Source organism: Vulpes vulpes, chromosome 15 (assembly GCF_048418805.1).
Source record: "Vulpes vulpes isolate BD-2025 chromosome 15, VulVul3, whole genome shotgun sequence".
NCBI classification, from domain to species: Eukaryota; Metazoa; Chordata; class Mammalia; order Carnivora; family Canidae; genus Vulpes; species Vulpes vulpes.
In genome coordinates, this window is record NC_132794.1 from 109,734,178 (window position 1) to 109,755,435 (window position 21,258).

General features: G+C 41.4%; 1 protein-coding gene across 1 annotated transcript in view; it reads left to right on the plus strand.

Annotated features, from left to right (window-relative positions):
• The first annotated feature begins 8,274 nt into the window (after nucleotides 1–8,274).
• Nucleotides 8,275–21,258, plus strand: part of LOC112928837 (scavenger receptor cysteine-rich domain-containing protein DMBT1-like) — an 80,406-nt gene continuing 67,422 nt past the window's right edge. The window contains exons 1-11 of the mRNA XM_026010718.2: nucleotides 8,275–8,356; nucleotides 8,868–8,906; nucleotides 9,599–9,664; nucleotides 10,074–10,391; nucleotides 10,511–10,540; nucleotides 12,609–12,662; nucleotides 13,940–14,008; nucleotides 14,774–15,091; nucleotides 15,180–15,251; nucleotides 16,691–16,759; nucleotides 18,329–18,400. Coding sequence (XP_025866503.2) covers nucleotides 8,353–8,356; nucleotides 8,868–8,906; nucleotides 9,599–9,664; nucleotides 10,074–10,391; nucleotides 10,511–10,540; nucleotides 12,609–12,662; nucleotides 13,940–14,008; nucleotides 14,774–15,091; nucleotides 15,180–15,251; nucleotides 16,691–16,759; nucleotides 18,329–18,400 — 1,111 coding nt within the window. The 5' untranslated portion in view covers nucleotides 8,275–8,352. The remainder of the gene's footprint in view (nucleotides 8,357–8,867; nucleotides 8,907–9,598; nucleotides 9,665–10,073; nucleotides 10,392–10,510; nucleotides 10,541–12,608; nucleotides 12,663–13,939; nucleotides 14,009–14,773; nucleotides 15,092–15,179; nucleotides 15,252–16,690; nucleotides 16,760–18,328; nucleotides 18,401–21,258) is intronic.

Consider the following 21,258-nt stretch of genomic DNA (forward strand, 5'->3'; position numbering starts at 1 on the left):
GAACCACCAATGCTAAAGATATAAATGTGTATACCAGTGGGAAATAAAGGAAATACTAAAGTGGGTCTAGAGTAGTGAACTTGGTCACTTGCAAAAAATTCCAATTTTATTCAACTAGAAAGACTGTGTCCATATTACAAAGGTAGTTAGAAAGTTAAGTCAATTCGAATAGCAAAAATACTGGGGAAGGGGGAGTGTTTTGGTTTGTTTTCATTTATCGTTTGTTTCTCTTCTTTTTATTTTTTTTATCTTTGATTTGCCTTTGTTTTATTTTGGCTGTTTAGTTGGACTTTTGGTTTAGAATTCCATCAAAGCAGTCTATTTTGTAAAGCCACTAGGTCCCACCTGCCTCGTGTGTGTGACAAGTGTTTGCCACTTATTTGGGTGTGTTTATATATAGAGTCTGCAGGGCGGAAACACCACAGCCATAGCTGGGTGAACACGTGTTCTTAGACACACTGTATTAACAAACATTTATACCTTCCATGGTTAACTAAAGTCGTCGGAACTAAGGCAGGAAGAATCAACATTTTTATACCTGAGAATCACATTCTTCCATTTTAAAATTCATTTTGAATTGAATTATCTCTAGAAACAACTTCCCTTTTCTAACATAGGTCTTTCTCTTCCCATATGTTAACAGAGACTGAGTATTTCAAGCCTGAATTGCATAAATGCATACTTTTGTTTTACTGACATGACATTTTTCATTCTATGTGCTACCTGTGCAGGTAATAGGTAGATCATAAAGGAAAAAAGGGAATCATGGTGGGAAGGTTCAGATTGCCATATTGTGAGAATCATGATTTGCCATTTGCACATTCCTGGGTTGGTAAGATGATTCTACCATTAAGTTGAAAATGTGGTTGGACCACTTTCTTCCTTCCACAAGAGTTAGTGTCTTTTTCATTTCAGTCATAAGGGTTTTAAGTTATTCTCTGGTATTGATCTTTTCATCCAATGGAATTGCTGTTAAAAGAAATGTTAAAGAAATACCTTGGCAAATTATTTGTGTAGCTTACACAACTGTTCAGCATATATTCTTTCCCATTGTGTGTCATGAATGTCTGGCAAAGGGAATGAATACTTTTACATGCTCACAGCCACTGACTTCTCAATCCCTCTCCCTACAGAGAACACAGAGGAATCATTGCCAACACCCCAAGGTAGGAAGTATTTTCACGCTGAATTTGCAGTATTTGTCCTTTCTTTTTTTTTTTAATTTTTTTTTAATTTTTTATTCATGAGAGACACAGAGAGGCAGAGAGAGAAGCAGAGACACAGGCAGAGGGAGAAGCAGGCTTAATGCAGGGAGCCTGAAGTAGGACTCAATCCTGGGTCTCCAGGATCACGCCCTGGGCTGAAGGTGGCGCTAAACTGCTGAGCCACCCGGGCTGCCCATATTTGTCCTTTTTTTTTTTTAATAATAAATTTATTTTTTATTGGTGTTCGATTTACCAACATACAGAATAACACCCAGTGCTCATCCCACCAAGTGCCCCCCTCAGTGCCTGCCACCCATTCACCCCCACCCCCTGCCCTCCTCCCCTTCCACCACCCCTAGTTCGTTTCCCAGAGTTAGGAGTCTTTATGTTCTGTCTCCCTTCCTGATATTTCCCACACATTTCTTCTCCCTTATATTCCCTTTCACTATTATTTATATTCCCCAAAAGAATGAGAACATATAATGTATTATGCTGAGTGAAGTAAGTCAATCGGAGAAGGACAAACATTATTTGTCCTTTCTTAATGCAAATTTTCCTTTTGGTTTAAAACCAGAAGATTTTTTGTTGGGATAGCTGAACCAAATTTGCAGGGAGCAACCTATTGCATAATTTGCACATAAACTATCAGTTTATCAGTATACTAGGAAACTTGTGAGTTCTGAAACTATTAGACCCAGTGGAAACATGTTCAAGATAGGCCCGTGTACCGGCCCAGGTAGGCCTTGAGATGAGGGAAGGACAATGGGTTTGGCAACAGGAGGTTTAAGTTCCATCTCTGATCCTTACTTAGTATATGACCTTGGGCAAACCACGCAGTCTCTTTCTTTTTTTTTAAAATGGGATAAAAACACTTCACAGAGCTCCATTTGGGTTAAAATGAGGTCATGTACTTGGAATGAAAACAAAAGCTATTTTTTTTTATTGATTGTTAAGGATATCCAGGCACTTTTCTAAGACCTAGTTTTTTTATTCTCTGATTCGGGAATCAACAAACTTTCTGTAATGGTCAGATAGTAAATCTTCTAGGCTTTGTGGCACAGATGGTCACTGCTGCATTTCAGCTCTGCTGCTAGAGCATGAAAGCAGCAGTCATCACAGCCAAGCAGCTGGGCATACCTGTGTTCCAAAAAAACTTATTTACAGAAACAGGCACTGGGCTGGATTTAAACTACAAGCTTCAGTGTCCACTGTAAATTTATGAGAGCAGGAGCTCTGGCAAGTTTATGTCAGAGCAAAGGACAGTTCCTGGCACATAATAGTTTCTGAATAAATGCCTATTGAATGAAAAAATAATAGACACATGTTAGCACTCTGCCTCTCCTATAAAATTGGTATTCAAGACAATCTATTGGTCACTAACATGCTCAGTGGTCCTAAAACAAAGGCAATAACTCCCTTTAGGAAGATACCACCTGTCAGGCAATTCTGTCTTGTACAACTTATTAATTAAGTATAATTCCATTATGCACCATGACTTCCATCTCTCTTCAAATTCCAGGAAGTTCAGAGCTTCGTTGAATAAGTGGGTCTAATAATAATAATTAGCTGAGAGTTTTGTTGGTTGGTTGGTTATTGGTTGAATTCGTTGTTTGTTTTTCTACTTATTTCTCTTTCATCCATAGTGTCACTAAATGTGTATTCTTATTTTTTTTTTTTTGGTTTTGCTATGCAGATATATGTGTTTTACACCAGCCATTGGAAATCCATAGCAGGGTAAATTTACTCAGATTAACAGAAATTAAAAGAAAGGGGTCCAGGAAGAACATATGATGCCACTGGGTTCTGTGGGAAGCATGAGCTGAGAAGCATGGTCATCCTGCTTCCCAGGATGGGAACCTATTTTCCAATTGGGAACCACTTCCCTGGACAGGCAGGGGGCCCCACGTTCTAGGAGTGTTGGCTTGCTCTCAACGTATGGGCATTCTGGGGAGCTAGCATCACGTGTTAAAGCTATTGCCTCTAGAATCTCTTCAAAACAATCAAATCGGCAAACACTTTTGAGGTTTTCATCATGTCCAAAGGACTATATTTTGCCAGAAGTTCACTATCTTTTACATGTTACATTTTGGACCTGTCACATTAAAGATTTGTGGAATATCAGTACATAGGTAAAGTAAAAGTTATTCCATTTAATTGAATAATAAAAAAAAACACGTCCATTTATTTGTACCAACAGGTGATGGAAATTCAGCAACCATATTATCAGGTAAGAGAACTTTTTTTTTTTTTTTGTAAAAGAACATTTTTGTGCTGTTTTCTCCTGGAATATTTCTGATTACCCAACCAAATTCAGAAAAGAAATAAATGAAAGAGTCACTGTTGAGTTGTTTTGCTGAGTGACTTAATATTACCTGCCCCTTACTTGTGAGTATATGGGGAGCTGATTTTCAGGGTGTTGCCCCCAATAGATTCACTAACTTCTAAAAAAGTGAGATTACAGTGCCACTGTTTTTGAATAAACACTAGAGCCATTTTGAACAGAGTGTTTTTTAAATTGTCTTTAAGTTTTCATTTTGGTCAGCTGCCCTGAGAATATCCAAAATCTTATAATTTTTATAAATGATACATTTCGAATTTTCTTTGGAGGAAGCATCTCTTGATCACATGTAATATTTGCTTATTGTATGAGTTTCGAATGGCTGCTATAACAAATTGCTACCAATTTAGTGGCAGAAACAATGCAAATGTATTATCTTACAGTTCCAGAGGTCAGAAGTTCAAAACAAATCTCATTGAATTAAACTCATGGTGTCAACCAAGCTGCATTCATTCTGGAGACTCTAGAGGAGGATCTATTTCCTTGCTTTTTTCTAGCTTCTAGAGGCCATCTGCATTCCTCAGCTCATGGCCCCATTCCTCTATCTTCAAAGACAACAGGGTAGTGTCTTCAGATTTCTCTCTGACTCTCTTCTTCTGTTTTTGTTTCCACTTTTAAGAATGCTTATGATTACATGGGGCTCACCTGGATAATAGGGATAATGTCCCTTATCTCAAGACACCTGATTAGCAACCTTAATTCCATCTGCAGCCTTAATTCTCCTTGCCATGTAACATGACATAGGCATAAGGTCCAGGTATTAGGATGTGGACATCTTTGAGGAGGCCAGTATTCGGCCTCCCATACTTAAATACAATTCTGTAGTTGCTACACTCAGTGGCACAGAGATGGACTCATATCTCAGGATGTATGCTGAAATGTGGTGGCCCAGAAAGCAAGCAGAGAAGAAGGGTGTGATAGAAAAGGGGTAGCATCTACCTGAATCAGTACAATGAGAAAAGCAGTGTTGTCACCCACCGTTGTTTCTTCAGGGATATTGTTAAGTGGTTCCCAGGGCTATGTAGGGTGCAGAGTCAGGTCTACAAACAGGAGAGGAATATGGGGTCATGTGGATTTGTGGAGAGTTCTCATGCCAGGGCAATACCTGCACCAGCCACAGAGCCACATGTCAATAATGAAACAGGCTGGGGAAGGAAATAAGCAGAGCAAGTGAATGCAAGTACCAGGGAGGGGATCCTGAAGGTCCAGACCACCACTCAATTCTTAGGGAGAATATTAAGATCCAATACACAGCATTCTTGTCACAAAACCAAATATCTGCACCTGGGCATTAAGTCTGGGACAGAGGGGATGCAGTATTGAGCTGAGGCTCCACAGGGCTGAGGGTCAGCAGCAGAGATGTGACCTAGGTGATCACTTATGCAGTGGTCACTTCAGAGTTGAAGCAAAACAACCTTTTGTGAGACCATAGGGAGCCCCTGGCCGGCCACATCACTAAGTCATTGTAAACAGTTACTTTCTACTACTAACTGATGTTTCTTTATTATAGTTCTACCCGCTGCCAACTCAACTCAGCTCTTTCCTGTGACTGTGGCACATTCAACATCACCCGGTAGGACTCCCCACCCCACCTGCCACCACCACCCTTACTGGATTTACGGCAACTCCTGTCGCGATAGCCATCCTGCCACCACCACTAGACACTGCTGATGTTCTATTTGAGATTGAACAATTCGAGAATAAAAGAGATAAGAGGACCCTGAGAGAGTCAGGATTTCATGCTGTTCAGCTTCACTTTATGTTTATTGCCTCTGACATTGCAATCAAAAAACATCATAACACAAGCCTCCTCATTTCCCATGTCTCACAAATGTAAAGAGGAAGAAGAAAAGAGGTTGGGGTATTTGTGCATGTGTGTCAGAGTAAGAGAGTGATGTTACTAAAAATGTCATCCTTCTGCCTCTTTTTAAAGATTTTATTTATTTATCCACGAGAGACACACAGCAAGAGGCAGAGACATAGGCAGAGGGAGAAGCAGGCTCCCTGCAGGGAGCCCAATGTGGGACTCGATCCCAGGACTCTGGGATCATGCCCTGAGCCAAAGGCAGACACTCAACTGCTGAGCCATCCAGGTGTCCCACCTTCTACCTTTTGAATTTAAGAAATAAACTACAACATCTGGCCTTATGTTAGGAAAGTGTTCAACCTGGAAAGAAACCTCATTTTCCTATAGCAGCGAGTCACATAAAAAAGGGACACCTCCTCCTAGTTGTAGGGAATAGTGGTCACAATTTTGGGCCATTTTGTTTTTTCATTATGCTGATTCATCTCTAACTACTGACATTTCAATTATACCATCAAATAATCCATATTCTGACGATGTTGATGATAACCCTGAATAAGCCCTCATATCTGCACCATCCATGTAGCTACCAATTCCTTGAAATGGGGCTCAGCAGAACTGACACCGGCTGTGCGTGTCCAATCCACACTGGGTCTTTCAAAGACATGGTATGATAAAAAGAATATAGAATTGCTCCCATTAACATCTTTGTATTGATTACACGTGGAAATGGTAATATTTTGGATATATTGGGTTAAAGTAAGACATATTACTGATATTAATTTTGCCTGTTTCTTTTTACTCTTTAAAATGGGGCTACCTTGGGTAGCCCAGGTGGCTCAGCGGTTTAGCGCCACCTTCAGCTCAGGGTGTGATCCTGGAGATGCGGAATTGAGTCGATGTCGGGCTCCCTGCCTGGAGCCAGCTTCTCCCTCTGCCTGTGTCTCTGCCTCTCTCTCTCTCTCTCTCTCTCTCTCTGTCTCTCATGAATAAATAAATAAATAAAATCTTTAAAAAATAAATAAATAAAATAAAATGTGGTTACAGAACATTTTAAATTACATTTGTGGCCTGCACTTTATTACTATTGGACAGCACTGCCTTATGCCACATCCATCCCCATGACCGCCTGACATGGATTTTCTTATCTAATCTTCCCAACAGCCGGAGAGGGAACTTCTATCATCCCCATTTCTAAATGGGGAAAATTCAACTAGGTTACATATTGTCCCCAAGGTCAATGGAATGATTAATACAGACAATCTGACTTCAGAAACCTAGAGCTTTATCTCTGAACTATCTTAACTCTCTAAACCACTTTAAAATCCTTAAACTACTAAAAGCCTGGCTGGGCATGTTGCTATTCAGAAACCACGAGGATCTATTTGAGATGAAGGAAGCTAAGAGTAAAAAGATGTGCTAATCTCTGAGCCGGGTCTGCATTTATTTTCTTATTCTTGCACTTCTCTCACACCCACATCTCCATTGCCTATCGGTGTCCCACTAGGACACCAGTTTCAGCCCCCTGTACGCCTTGTCCAGTCCTTCCCATCCCAAGCTCGCAGTGGCACTTCCTTCTTTTAGATTCCCAGCTCTGTATCTGTCCTCACTTTCAGCAACTATTCCTTTCCTGACTGTTGTGTGTGTCCTTTCGTCGCTCCAATGACATGGTCAACCTCTTGGAGCAGAATCCATATGTTTCTCATCCGTGACATTGTCCCCACCTCACCCTTGCTCACACACATACACAGTCCTGAGAGCAATGCCTGCTGTCCGATGGGCTTTCAGTGTTTGTTAAATGTAGAAATCAGTAAATGCTTGGATAAACGAATCCCATCTGGCCGATCCCAGTTTGCAGATCTATGTCCACTTCCAAATATTAATGAGAGAGAGAGCAAACACATTAAATTCTTAGATCTCATGTCTAAGTGATAAAGGATTCTTTTGAAACCTGAGTGGCATATTCCATTTGCTTGCTAGTACAACACTCAGAGCCAGGTGGGTTTGGGGTCACTCTTTCCCACCTCCCAACTATGTGGCCCTCACCAGTTTTTCTTTGCCTCTTTGTACTCAGCTTCCTTATTTGAAATGGGGATGACAACTAAGCATTTCAAAGAGTTGTAAGGAGTAAATCAGTGAGTTTGTGTAAAGTAGTTGGTGGAAAGATGGTGCAGTCATGCCACTTGAGTGTAGGCTTCTGTACCTTGAGGTATGTCCTGTGGAAAAGCACCATTCAAGGAAGAGGGGTTCTGCTCCATGACTGCTAAGCTGGATAAACAGGGAACAGCATTTTTGCTCTTTGCTTATAATCCTGGCCATTTTGTCAAAATTCCTCCCCCAGCACCCGGCACTCCCCAACTTTCTTTCTTCCTTCCTTTCTTCCTTTCTTTCTTTCTTTCTTTCTTTCTTTCTTTCTTTCTTTCTTTTTTTAAAGATTTTTTTTTAAGATTTTTTATTTATTCATTCATTCAGAGAGAGCGAAGAGAGAGGCAGAGACACAAGCGGAGGGAGAAGCAGGCTCCATGCAGGAAGCCCGATGTGGGACTGGATCCCGGGTCTCCAGGATCACACCCCAAGCTGCAGGCGGCACTAAACCACTGCGCCACCGGGGCTGCCCCCCAACTTACTTTCTATCTCTACGAATTTACCTGTTCTGCATATTTCACATAAATGGAGACATGCAATATGTGGTCTTTTGTGTCTGGCATAATATCTTCAAGGCTGCTGTTCCATTTAAAATTCTCTATGTTAAAAATTAATAATAAAATAAAATAAAATAAAATTCTCTATGTTGAATGAGCTCATATAGAGCTAATTGAATTCTCCTAGAAATGTGAAGCAAATTTTAAAAAGTATTTCTCTTTCCATTTGATATCAAACATCAGGAGTCATTTTCCTTGTATTGTTTCCCAACAGCACTCTCAACTTCCACCATCCCAGAAGACATTAACCACTCAACCATATCATCAGGGAGGCCAACAAGCTATGAGTTACAACCACCAAAAATGGGTATGATATCTTGTATTTGCCACTTCCAACATTTGAGCCCATTAGGATGAACTGAAGCTTAGGGCCATGGAAAATTCACTACCAAAGGATCTAGGGACAAAGGATGCCATTGTCAGCTTCAACACCAGATTTGATGCTCCATGAGGACAAAGGTTTTGTCTCTCTTGTTCATCACTGTACCTCTAGCAGCTATCATAGGGGTTGGCACATGATAAGCACCCAACGAAGTTTATTGAATCAATAAAAGAATATGCAAGTGGTGCATGTGTGGACAGACACATGCACCCCTCTTGGAGTAACTTTGGTCTTGGCTAAGAACCATTCTGCTAGTCAGTGCAGAGTGTAGAGTAGAGACAAATCCCTCTGCTCAAGGACACAGGCATAATTCTGGAAAATGCCAATAACCCCTACTTGTACTAATATCCCTCCTCAGAAAGAAGTGTTAGTATTTCACAGGTGAGCAAACTATGCAGCCAAATGAAGCCAAATCTTTCTAAAAATATTTTTTCAGGCTCAGCAGATAATGAAAAGTTACCAACTATCATATCAGGTAGGACAACGATTTCATCACCAGGTCCTCACTATCCAGATGGGAGGTACAAACAGATGGGTCATGCCATTAGGTTATATGATGTCCTATGTGGGGGTCATCCAAGATAATTGGCAACCTTATAAATACAATCCTTTTAAAACTTTTGCTCAATTCATCAATGACTTATTTTACTACTGTGGAGCACCTTATACAGACCTGGAGTTGATGTAGGGCTAAAGAAAGTGAGGCATTTGAGGGCAGCAGGATCACATTTAGGAGCTTCCTCTCAGCAGCCTGAACTTGACTTCCACCTCATTAGAAAGTCATTTTTCATGACTGTGTGGCTAGTCCAGATGTTTTGGAAAGGTGTGGCATACCCGGTGGCTCTTCACCAGTTGAATCCTTTTCTGGCATGTTGTCCTGTGTCTGTCTCAAGAAAAGAAGTTTCAGTTCTTTTTTTTTTAGTAGGCATTCAACAATTCTTTTAATTTAAAGTCAATTAATCAACATAAACTGTATTACTAGTTTCAGAGGTAGAGTTCCGTGATTCATCAGTTGCATATAACACCCCATGCTCATTACATCAAGTCTTCCTTAATGCCCATCACTCAGTTACCCCATTCCTCCACCCACCTCTCGTCCAGCATGCCTCAGTCTCTTTCTTATAGTTCAGAGCTTTGGATCTAATCACTATTTCCATGCTGTTCCAGGTCTACCTGTGGTTGACTCACTGTCTTCCAGCCGCAGAGCCAGTGTTCCTTGGCCCAGCCCATCAGGTCAGCAGCTTTCCCCACAGGATGCACTAGTGCCCTTGAAGATTACAGGGTATCACTACGATGGGATTGGGTGGGGAGAAGGAGAAGGAGCCTCATGGCTGCAGTTAGAGGCCTCAGAGGTGCCCAGGAAAGACTAGTGAGAGGAAGAAAGATCATAGGCTCTAGGACAGGTCTGGGCCTCCCACCACTTTGGCACCTGATCATTCTCACTCTCCTCCTGTTCTAGCAAAGCATTATAAAGTTCAGAAAAAGTGCGTAGGACAGTGGTGTACTCACTAAGCAGTATTTTCCTAAAATGCTCTTATACTTGTGGAGTAATCACAAGATTCCCCTTAATTTGTAAGCAAGGCAGATAGGATGAGTTCAAGAGGGAAGTTTCAAAAGCTTCACTTAATTTTGGTTTCCACAGAAGACTGGCCCACACTGAGGCTGGTAAATGGCACCGGAAGATGCTCTGGACGGGTGGAAGTTTTCTACCAGGGCACCTGGGGGTCCGTGTGTGGTGGCAGCTGGGATCTGAAGGAGGTGCACGTTGTGTGCAGGCAGCTTGGGTGTGGCCAGGCAGTGTCTGCCCCCTTGGGGACCCACTTTGGCCCAGGCTCTGGAATGATTATCCTGGACAATGTGCACTGCAGTGGTGAGGAGAGCCACTTGGCCCTGTGTGATCACGACGCCTGGTTCACTCACAACTGTGGTCACGAGGAGGATGCTGGAGCCATCTGCTCAGGTGAGGGGTCTTTGTGCGTTCTGAATGACTCTGAATAGAATGGGTTATTACTGCAACTGAGCAATGAGCCAGCGGCCCCACCCAGTGAGGGTGATGGTTTCTTCTCTTTACACTAACAGGTTCTCTGACGACAAGCCCCTCCCCTCCAGGTAAGACTGATTTGGGCCATTTCTATATCCCATTCTTATTTCTAGTTCTGGGTGGCTAATATTTAACCGTGATAGAAGTGGAATGAAAATGACCCTGCTAAATCAAGCTGAGAGCAGTTTATAGAAGTTGGTTTGATTGGTCCAGATCGCTTGAAGCCTAAAAGGTTTTCCCAGTCTATAGTCAATCCACCATAATAGAGAGAACTCAGAACATGGGCATGTGGTTCTGACCTTGCTCTCATGCACTTAGGCTCTCCTTGATGAAACCTGCTAATCTTGGCCTGAATGATCCTTCTTCTGCACAGCTGCCTGAGGGTAAACCCAGGCACCATTTAGGGTGCAGCTTGGTGGAGAGCTCAACAGTGAGGAGCAATATCAGCAAAGAAGGAGTTCAGCAATCAGTTAACTACCCAATAACTCAGGTGCAGGAATCTTCCTAAATCAGAGTGAAATTACCAGGCAGCTACAGGCAAGACAGGACTCTTATGGGGCCATTGAAGGACTGTGATTAATGGTCATTGACCTAGGATAGTTTTCCTTTTTTTTTTTTTTAAGATTTTTAAAATTTATTTACTCATGAGAGACACAGAGATAGAAGAAGAGACACAGGCAGAGGGAGAAGCAGGCTCCCTGCGGGGATCCTGATGCAAGACTCAGTCCCAGGACCGGGGGTCAGGACCTGAGTCAAAGGCAGATGCTCAACCACACTAAGCCATCCAGGTTCCTCCTAGGATAGTTTTCTATGACTATGCCCATCAGTCATCACAAACGATTTATTTAAGAGAAAATTGCCATTTACTTTCCAGAGTAATTAAATCAGAAAAGCATCCCTCTGGAGTCTGTGGGACCTGATCCTTTCTAACATGTGAAGAAATGACATCAGTTAAAAATTTATGCTTATGTGTTTTAGAGTACCTCTGACAGTAGGAAAACCCTGGGGTCATTGCAATCATTTCTTTTTCATCCTAATACAGTTCATGTTTTACTTTATTGTGTATCAGAATTACCCAAAGGGCTTACTAAAACACAGATTGCTTGACCACACCCCCAGAGCTTCTGCTTCAATGGCTCTAGGGTGGAGTATGAGAATTTGCATTTCCAACAAGTCCAGAATGCTTATGCTGGTCTGGGGACCACACTTTGAAAACCACTGTCTTGAAAGAAATAAGGACTCTTTCTTAACCTAATAAACAGAAGCAGAATTACTATCATCTTCATCATCATCATTCTCAACATCTTCATCATCATCATCATCGGCACCATTGTCATTGTCCTCGTTGTCATCATCACTGTCATCACCATTGTCATCATCATCACCACCATTGTCATCATCACCATCATCACCATTGTTGTCATCTCCACCATTGTCATCATCATCATCATCACCATCATCGCCATTGTCATTGTCATCACCATTGTCACTATCATCACCTTTGTCACTGCCATCATTGCTGTCATCATCACCATTATCATCACCATCATCACCATTGTCATCATCATCATCATCACCAATGTCACCATCATCACCTTTGTCATTGCCATCATCATTGTCATCACCATTATCATTGTCATCATCACCAGCATCACCATCATCACCATCCTCAATGCCATCATTATCCACATCCTTGTTACCAACACCAGCACCATCACTATTACCAGAAAAAACTATTCTATCTAGTAAGTCAAACTTCATATTTATGAATCACTTCTCTAGTTATTTTTAGTTTGTGTACTTTTTAATGGTTTTGTTATGGTAATTTTTCAATTTGTTCATTTCTTTGTTTATAATGCTCTTTCCTGTTCATTATCAGATTTGATTCCCAGTTTTACAGATCAGGAAACAGATGTTTCTTTGTAATATGTGGTGAAGTAAGAATTAGATCCCAGGTTAGAACAATCCTGTCTGTGGGCTGGAAATTCACTAAAGCCCTTTAGAACTGGCTTTTATATTTCACCAAGAAATACTAGAAATTGGTTTGGCATGCCAGATAACTTTCCCTTTTCTCAGCTTTAGTTGTGTGTCTATGGGGGCTATTCATCACTAATCCATGTTTTCTTTTCATTGTAGCTGCTGAAATGACAATGGCATCCATTACCTCTGAGGAAGAGCAAACACCAATAGGTACCTGAAAATGCAGCTTTTCTGAGTTTATACTGAAGCCTTATATCTTATAATTTATTCAAGTTTACAAGTTATTTTGTATTTCTAGAAATAATAATAATAATGGAAAATTAATAGCAAACATTGCTAAGTCTCCGGTCTCTACCAGAATCCTTGACATAGTTAAAGATGTTTCTGAGAATATGTTTCCAGAACTTCTAGATCAACAACAAGATGAATTGTACACACACACACACACACACACACACACATTCTATGGTGTGATGAATTTAGGAAACACTAGGTTAAACTAAACAGGTTTCTTTACTACAGAATGTTTAGGAGCCTTTAATATACAATTAATCCTATAAAATCCCCACTAGAAATCATAGCAGGCTGTGCTCATGAAATATATTTGATCCAAATCCCTTTTCTTTATGTATCATCTCTTAGGAAGTTTTCTGCATAATATCAGTAAGGAAAATGTAAAATCCAGGTATCGAGGATTAATACAGATGCTACCACAATATTCTAATCAAATTAAAATGTGGGGCACATGGCTGGCTCAGTCAGTGGAGCATGCAACTCTTGGTCTTGGGGTTGTGAGTTCGAGCCCCACTTCAGGTGTAGAGATTACTTAAAAAGAAAATCCTTTTTAAAAATTAAAACACCTGTTCCCTCATGTTCCTGAATATCTGAATTCAAGGTTGCTATCCTCCAATACCTGTGCTTCCTAAAAGGAGCTCTCCCCACTCCCCCTCCATGCATTTCTCAAGGTAGCATCCCCTGGTCTCCACAAGAAAACATATCCTGTACGTTTGTGACTTTTCTGTTGACATCCCTCATAACCCACCTCATATTACAGTTACTTGTATGCTTATTCTAGCTTCTGAGTGAATTATAAGCCCTTTAAATGCAGGCACTCAATCTCAGCTTCTTTGTATTAAATAAGTATTTGTTATTAATGGTGGTACACAGCATTATTAATTTGCAGAGGCTGAATTTATGGCCTTTAGGTCTCCTAAAGTATGATGTTCTTAAGTTTATCTTCTGTTTCTTAAGGATTTATTTCTACTGAGCCAAGGATTCAAGGATAAGTTTACCATGAATATCTAACACATGTCTAAAAAGCTAAACGATTCTATTTGATGGTAATGATGGTGACTTGCTTAGATGAATCAAAAGAAAGAAAACAAAAGTTCCAGAAGGGTCTTATAATGGGTCCTTCCAACAGTGTGCTTGCTTTCTTCTTCCTTCTCGACTGATCGATGGTGACCTAGCTTTGTGGTTCCTCCTAGTTGACAATTTCTCAGAGCTCTCACCGATCACAGTCCCCAAGGACTTGACGCCACCTCCTCCACCTACAGGTATGAGAAGCTGTTCCTGAGAAATTAACGGATGATGGAAAACATGGAGAGAGGCATTTCTCCAAGCTGGGGAGAAACCACAGGCAGAGTTAAAGGGAAAGATGGCCCACTTACAAGTTATAGCATTTAGAGCAATTTTCTTGATCACTTTTCACCTTTTCTTTTTCTTAACTTCTTCATCTGTAAGATAGAAACCCATGCCCTACACATGGGTTTGTAAAAGATTAAGAAAGGAATGTTTAAATTAGTGGTCGCCTAAGGCTCTGGCACTTAACATACAAACAACAAATGTTAGTTTCTGTCTCAGTTTCCTTTACAGAGTATAACCATAAAAAAAGATTATGGGGCCAAAGCCACCAAGTTGCTGTAAGACTAATGTAGTCTGGCCAAAAAGGGGTCTATTTAGCCATGACCTGCATGTGGATAGTATAGTTTCCTCTTTCATTGATGTATTGACATCTCAGATTTCTACCCTATTCATTGCAGAGGAATAACATATAGATAAAATGATTAGGAGGATTTAAGAATTCTGGAAAATTCTTAAAGAGAGTTTCATATATTGAGAGAGGGGTTCAGTAAAGACTCATGGGAAGGATTTGGAATTGAAGGTTGTTCTACCTATTATTGTGTGGGTACATGGGGACTGTGCGGTCTTGCATATGTATTAATTAGGATATGACCATCAAGGAATGCAAAGGATGAAGCAAACCTTCCAGAGATGGGAAGGCAAGTCCTCTAGTGTTCTTCCTCCATGTGCCTCCCCAGGAGCCTGGATGGCCGTGAGGTTGGTGAACGGCACAGGAAGGTGCTCAGGCCGAGTGGAGGTTCTCATCCAGGGCACATGGGGGACCGTGTGTGATGACCTCTGGGACTTGGCTGAGGCCACGGTTGTGTGCCACCAGCTGCAGTGTGGCCAGGCCAGGGAGGCCCCCACAGGTGCCCACTTCGGGGCAGGCTCTGGGAAGATCGTTCTGGATGACGTGCAGTGTGTGGGCAGTGAGAGCCACCTGGGGCAGTGTGTGTACAGGGGTGAGGCCGGGCACAACTGCGGGCACCTGGAGGATGCCGGCGTCATCTGTGCAGGTGAGAGGCTATCATCTCCCATGTACTGAAAAGCCCCATATGGCAAGCCTTATTATCAGAAGCCATGCCGATGCCATTCAATCTTCAGGTACTGATGGTCCACCAGCCCCCAATGCCAGCCCAGGGTCTGAAGCCCCTTCCTCAGTGTACACACTCATAGGTGAGTCATCTTTGCTTGCTGCATTTGATTTGGTTCTACTCACCCTCTAGAAGACACTTCCTACATCTACACTCTGGTAGAGGTACTGAGAGATGGCAAAGCCACCCGATTCCTCTTTAACGTGCAAACAATAAAGAGGGGCAGGACTTTTACAAAACAAGATGCTTATCCTACACCTGAGATTCTCAAAATGTTCCTTTCTGTTTGTCAGAAACAGGTATTACTGAGAAATCCAAATTGTATTCCACTGCTTTCGGAGTTCAATCCATTGCTATCTAATCAATTTAAAAAGGACCCAGAATTGTCACTGGGTGGCTGGGTGGGTTAGGCGTCCAACTGTTGATTTCAGCTCAGGTTATGATCTCAGGGTCATGGGATTGAGCCCCATGTCAGGCTCAGCACTGAGCATGGAGCCTGCTTGGGATTTTCTCTCTCCCTCTCCCACTGCCCCTCTCCTGCCAATCTTGGGCATGTTTTCTCTCTCTCTCTCTCTCTCTCTCTCTCTCTCTCTCTTTCTCTCTTTCTCTTTCTCAAAAACAAAACAAAAAACAACAAAACCAAAAAAGGACCCAAAGAGGTTAAAAGTACTACAAAAATCAAATTATTCCCAGCACATCTGACTACCTATCAGATGCTGGCAATGAGGTAAACTCACTTAAATTGGTGTCTGTAGAACCTACAAGGGTGGGTAGGCTGCAGAGCTCCCAATGCTGAAGCATCTGCTGTGGGCCCTGTTCCTCCAGCATCTGACCTATGCTGGGTCTCCATCCACTCTGGCAGCAGCCATGGCACCTGCGGTTTATTATTGAAAGTTAAGGTTAGCTCCACTAACTCCACTTTGCCAATGAACCCTGGAACCACAAATCCTCTCTCCACATTAAGTATCCCGTTTGCTGGATTATGGCTCCCTGACATTTTAAACTCTGTTTTGGCCCAACTGACCCCATAATGTTATGGTGGTAAGGTCATTTGGACTGATGTTTGATGAGGCAAAATGAGAAACAAGAGTGGCTCAAAATCACACATGACATAGGTTACATGGAATGTAGATGAGTTGGCCAAACACCTAGGGCAAGCCTAAAAAGTCCAGTCATTGATACAAATCGCTTGTCCTCATGATTGCACAGAGCTGGTGGCTTCCTAAAAGAGAAAGAAGGGAGATGGCAATGGAGAGGGCCAGAAATGGACTCATGGGCATTCTGAGAGCTACAGTGTTTAGGCCATGGGCAATATTCCAAACTCTCATCTTATAGACTGGAGAACTAAAGGTCAAGAACATGCAGAATGAGGGCTTCCCTGCCCAATACTTTGTGGGGGAAGCCACTGGAAGATTCTATGCTAGATTTTTCAGAACGTTCTCATTGTAAGCATTTTCTTCTCCTCCGTGGGGTTAATGGCTCTTGGTCACAAGTGATGTTCTTGTTTGTACCCATTTACAGGTGATGCACTGTCAGCTACCATAGCCAGGACAGGCCCTTCTACCCTTCACTCTACACTCACACCAGCAGGTAACGCCTCTCTGTGACTTGCCTTGTGTTGTGTTCCATGTTTTCTGAGCGTCTAGCCTGTGCCATGCACAGAAATACGTGCCTTCACAATATTGTCCCTCCACAATAACCATAAAGGAAGATGTGATCTCCCACATTTCATAAATGCATACACAGAGGCTCAGAAAAGGCACATGAACAGAAGACACTGTGTGACACTAGAGTTACACAACCATACCTGGTGAAGGTTGGATCACCCAGACACGCCCAACCACAAGGATCGTGTTGGTTTTGCCTTGTTTTTCTTGATGATATGGATCAAAGTTATCCCTGGGGTTACTAGAGGAGGAAGGTGTGAACAAGGCCTAACTGCTCATCTCAAGATGATCTGAGTAAATCATATGGAAACGTGATATGTTAAGTATATGATTAGGCTTAGTATGACAGAGAATTTCCAGTAATAGAAGATATGAAAGACAACATGTTAACTAGTCATTTAGGGGCAGCTCTGGTGGCTCAGTGGTTTAGTGCCACCTTCAGCCCAGGGCGTGTTCCTGGAGACCCAGGATCAAGTCCCACGTCAGGCTCCCTGTGAAGCCTGCGTCTCCCTCTGCCTGTGTCTCTGCCTCTCTCTCTCTCTCTCCCTCTCTCTCTCTCATGAATAAATAAATAAAATCTTTAAAAAAAAAAGTCATTTGGATTGTCCATTTTCCCTGCATGCTCCAGTTGAGCAACACTGATCTCCCAGTTGTATCTAGGCCTTCTCTGTAGCTCATAAACTAATGCCTCCTTGCCTTCAAGGCAGAACTAACATTTCCATAAGCTGTATCTCTGATATGAACAACATCCCCAGGGAATCAAAAAACAATTCCTTTGAAAATCACCTGGGAATATTTACTTCCAGGTCTATTGGGCTTCATTCACTGCAGAAGACAAGTTCTCTCAATAGGAACAAATAGAAAAGCCAAGTCAAGTGAGGAAGCTATGAAGGCTGTTTCTTTACTATAGGTGATGAAGTTTATGTGACCAAGAGGCAGCTTTTTAGAAAACTTGAGCTATTATCACCTAGAGCCATACCTCAATATAGGAAATCTCCCTGACTTTAGAGAGCTAGCTCTCCAATATCTCTCTTCCTCCACGTGCCTCTCCAGGAGCCTGGATGGCTCTGAGGCTGGTGAACGGCACAGAAAGGTGCTCAGGCCGAGTGGAGGTTCTCATCCAGGGCACATGGGGGACCATGTGTGATGACCTCTGGGACTTGGCCGAGGCCACAGTCGTGTGCCACCAGCTGCAGTGTGGCCAGGCCAGGGAGGCCCCCACAGGTGCCCACTTCGGGGCAGGCTCTGGGAAGATCGTTCTGGATGACGTGCAGTGTGTGGGCAGTGAGAGCCACCTGGGGCAGTGTGTGAGGCTGGGCACAACTGCAGACACTTGGAGGATGCTGGTGTTGTATGTACAGGTAGATGGCTATTTTTAACACAACATCACTTCTTTGTCTGCCTTCAGACATTTATCAAAAATTATTTTAAGATATTTTATGTTATAAATAACACCAGAGACCTTAGCATGTGTATTTCTTCTGGCAATCAGGTGCTGATAATTCACCAGGTCCCACTCCAAATACAGAGACTGAAACTGCCACCCCGTCATCTACACTGTCAGGTCAGTCCATTCTTTGCTCAGTTCTTTTTATTTATTTATTTATTTATTTACTTACTTACTTACTTACTTATTTATTTATTTTTGGAGTTAAATTTGCCAACATATAGCATAACACCCAGTGCTCATCCTGTCAAGTGCCCCCCTCAGTGCCCATCGCCCAGTCACCCCCACCCCCTGCCCACCTCCCTTTCCACCACCCCTTGTTCTTTTCCCAGAGCTAGGAGTCTCTTATATTCTGTCTCTTATGTTCTGTCTCCCTTTCTGATATTTCCCACTCATTTTCTCTCCTTTCCCCTTTATTCCCTTTCACTATTTTTTATATTTCCCAAATGAATGAGACCATATAATGTTTGTCCTTCTCCAATTGACTTATTTCACTCAGCATAATAGTTCCAATATTTCACTCAGTTCCATCCACGTCGAAGCAAATGGTGGGTATTTGTCGTTTCTAATGGCTGAGGAATATTCCATTGTATACATAGACCACAGCTTCTTTATCCATCATCTGTCGATGGGCACTGAGGCTCCTTCCACAGTTTGGCTATTGTGGACATTGCTGCTAGAAACATCGGGGTGCAGGTGTCCCGGCGTTTCACTGCATCTGTATCTTTGGGGTAAATCCCCAGCAGTGCAATTGCTGGGTTGTAGGGCAGGTCTAGTTTTAACTCTTTGAGGAACCTCCACACAGTTTTCCAGAGTGGTTGCACCAGTTCACATTCCCACCAACAGTGCAAGAGGGTTCCCCTTTCTCCACATCCTCTCCAACACTTGTGGTTATTTCCCATCTTCTTAAATTTTCCCCATTCTCACTGGTGTGAGGTGGTATCTCATTGTGGTTTTGATTTGTATTTCCCTAATGGCCAGTGATGCAGAGCATTTTCTCCTGTGCTTGTTGCCCATGTCTATGTCTTCCTCTGTGAGATTTCTGTTCATGTCTTTTGCCCATTTCATGATTGGATTGTTTGTTTCTTTGCTGTTGAGTTTAATAAGTTCTTTATAGATCTTGGATACTAGTCCTTTATCTGATACATCATTTGCTCAGTTCTTTTGCTTTGAAGATTTTATTTCCTAGAATGTCTCTTTTTTAAGCCTAGCTAGCAGAGTCTTCACATTGAACAACTTCAGGGGGCATTACCCTCCTAGACTACACTGTGATTTACATCTCCATGTCATCACATGTTACATGTGAATGGTGATTCCTGGGGTTGTGAAGCTCTGTCATCCCGTGTGGTTGAGTCACTTCAGGGTGGAATAATTATCAGTCATTCACATGATATCACATCATTCAGAGGGGCACAGAGCAGAAGGGGAATCAGCTTTCTTATTGCATCACCTAGACCTCTTAAATAATTCCTGAACTTGCTTAAACAAAGCCTGGGTATTGAGAATATTTATTTGTCTCCAAAGGGTTCAGAGGCTCAATTATAATAAACTCTTTTAATATTGAATTAATTTCTCCCAAGCAATATTTATGGTGATCAAGACATATTTTAAAAACTGCTTATAGGTTCACATATCAGTAGGTATTTGTATGTTCATTATGTAGCATCCTTTTAATTTTAAGAATCTGAAAAGTACAGGAACAAAAAACTGGTTAGAAGAGGACACAACATATAAAAATGAGGGATTCCTCCCTCTGTAGGAATTTGATAGGATAGCAGTGAAGCCTGTTTCCTTAAGTACAGGATACACAGGAGTCATAATAAAATGGTTGATAGTGAAATTCTCACTGGCAGTAGCCCCACACTCACAGGATCCCCTTTTTTACTCTGGAACTGAGTCTTAGAGGCTTCACTATTAGGAGTAAAACTTCTTGTGTGTTTTTGACATACTAAGACCAATTCTACTTTACTCCATGGACAATGGCCCATATGTCCAACTAAAAAAAATAAATCAGTTATGTGATTGTTTTCCTTTTTCTATTCTAGCACATTTTAAATAGCACGTTTGATGATTTAACAACTTCTAGATAGTCTAGATACAAATTTTTAAACAGATGACAATAATGAAGTGGCTAGTCAATTGTTTATATATATATATAATAATACTATGAAGAGTATTAAGCTCTCTGACAAATGTTAAGAATAGCATCATGAACCCCTGGGTATCCCCTACTGAGCTTTATCAAATCCTAATATTTTTCTTTCATTGTTTGAGATCTTTTCTAAAAGAAAATAATACAACAGCACATTAAAAGGATCATGCATCACGATCAAGTGATATTTTCACTGAGATGCAAGCACAATCCAACATATACAAATCAATAAATGTGTTATGCCACATTAACACAATTAAAGATTTTAAAAAATAGGTGAAAAAATAAAAAATAAAAAAATAGGGGAAACTGATGAAGGGGATTAAGAATACACTTACTGTGATAAACAATGAGTAATGTACAGGATTGCTGAATCACTATATTATACACTTGAAACTAATATATTACTGTATGTTAATTGTACTGAAATTAACCATTTTAAAAAATAATTACTTTTTTTAAAAAAGAAAAAGAAATCCCATGATGCAGAAAAAGCATTTAGCACCCTTCCATGTTAAAAATGCTTAATAAAGTATGTATAGAAGAATATACCTCAACATAATAAAGGCCATACATGACAAGACCATGGCTAACATCATGTATAATGGTGAAAATTTGAAAGCTTTCCCTTAAAGATCAGAAGACAGACAAGGATGCTCACTATTGCCACTTCTATTTAATATAGCACTGGAAGTCCTAACCAGAGCAATTAGGCAAGAAAAGGAAATAAAATAAATTCAAATTGGAAAGGAAAAGGCAAAATTCTGTTTCCAAATGGCATGATCCTATACGTAGAAAATTCTTTCCACAGAGAAAAAAAATA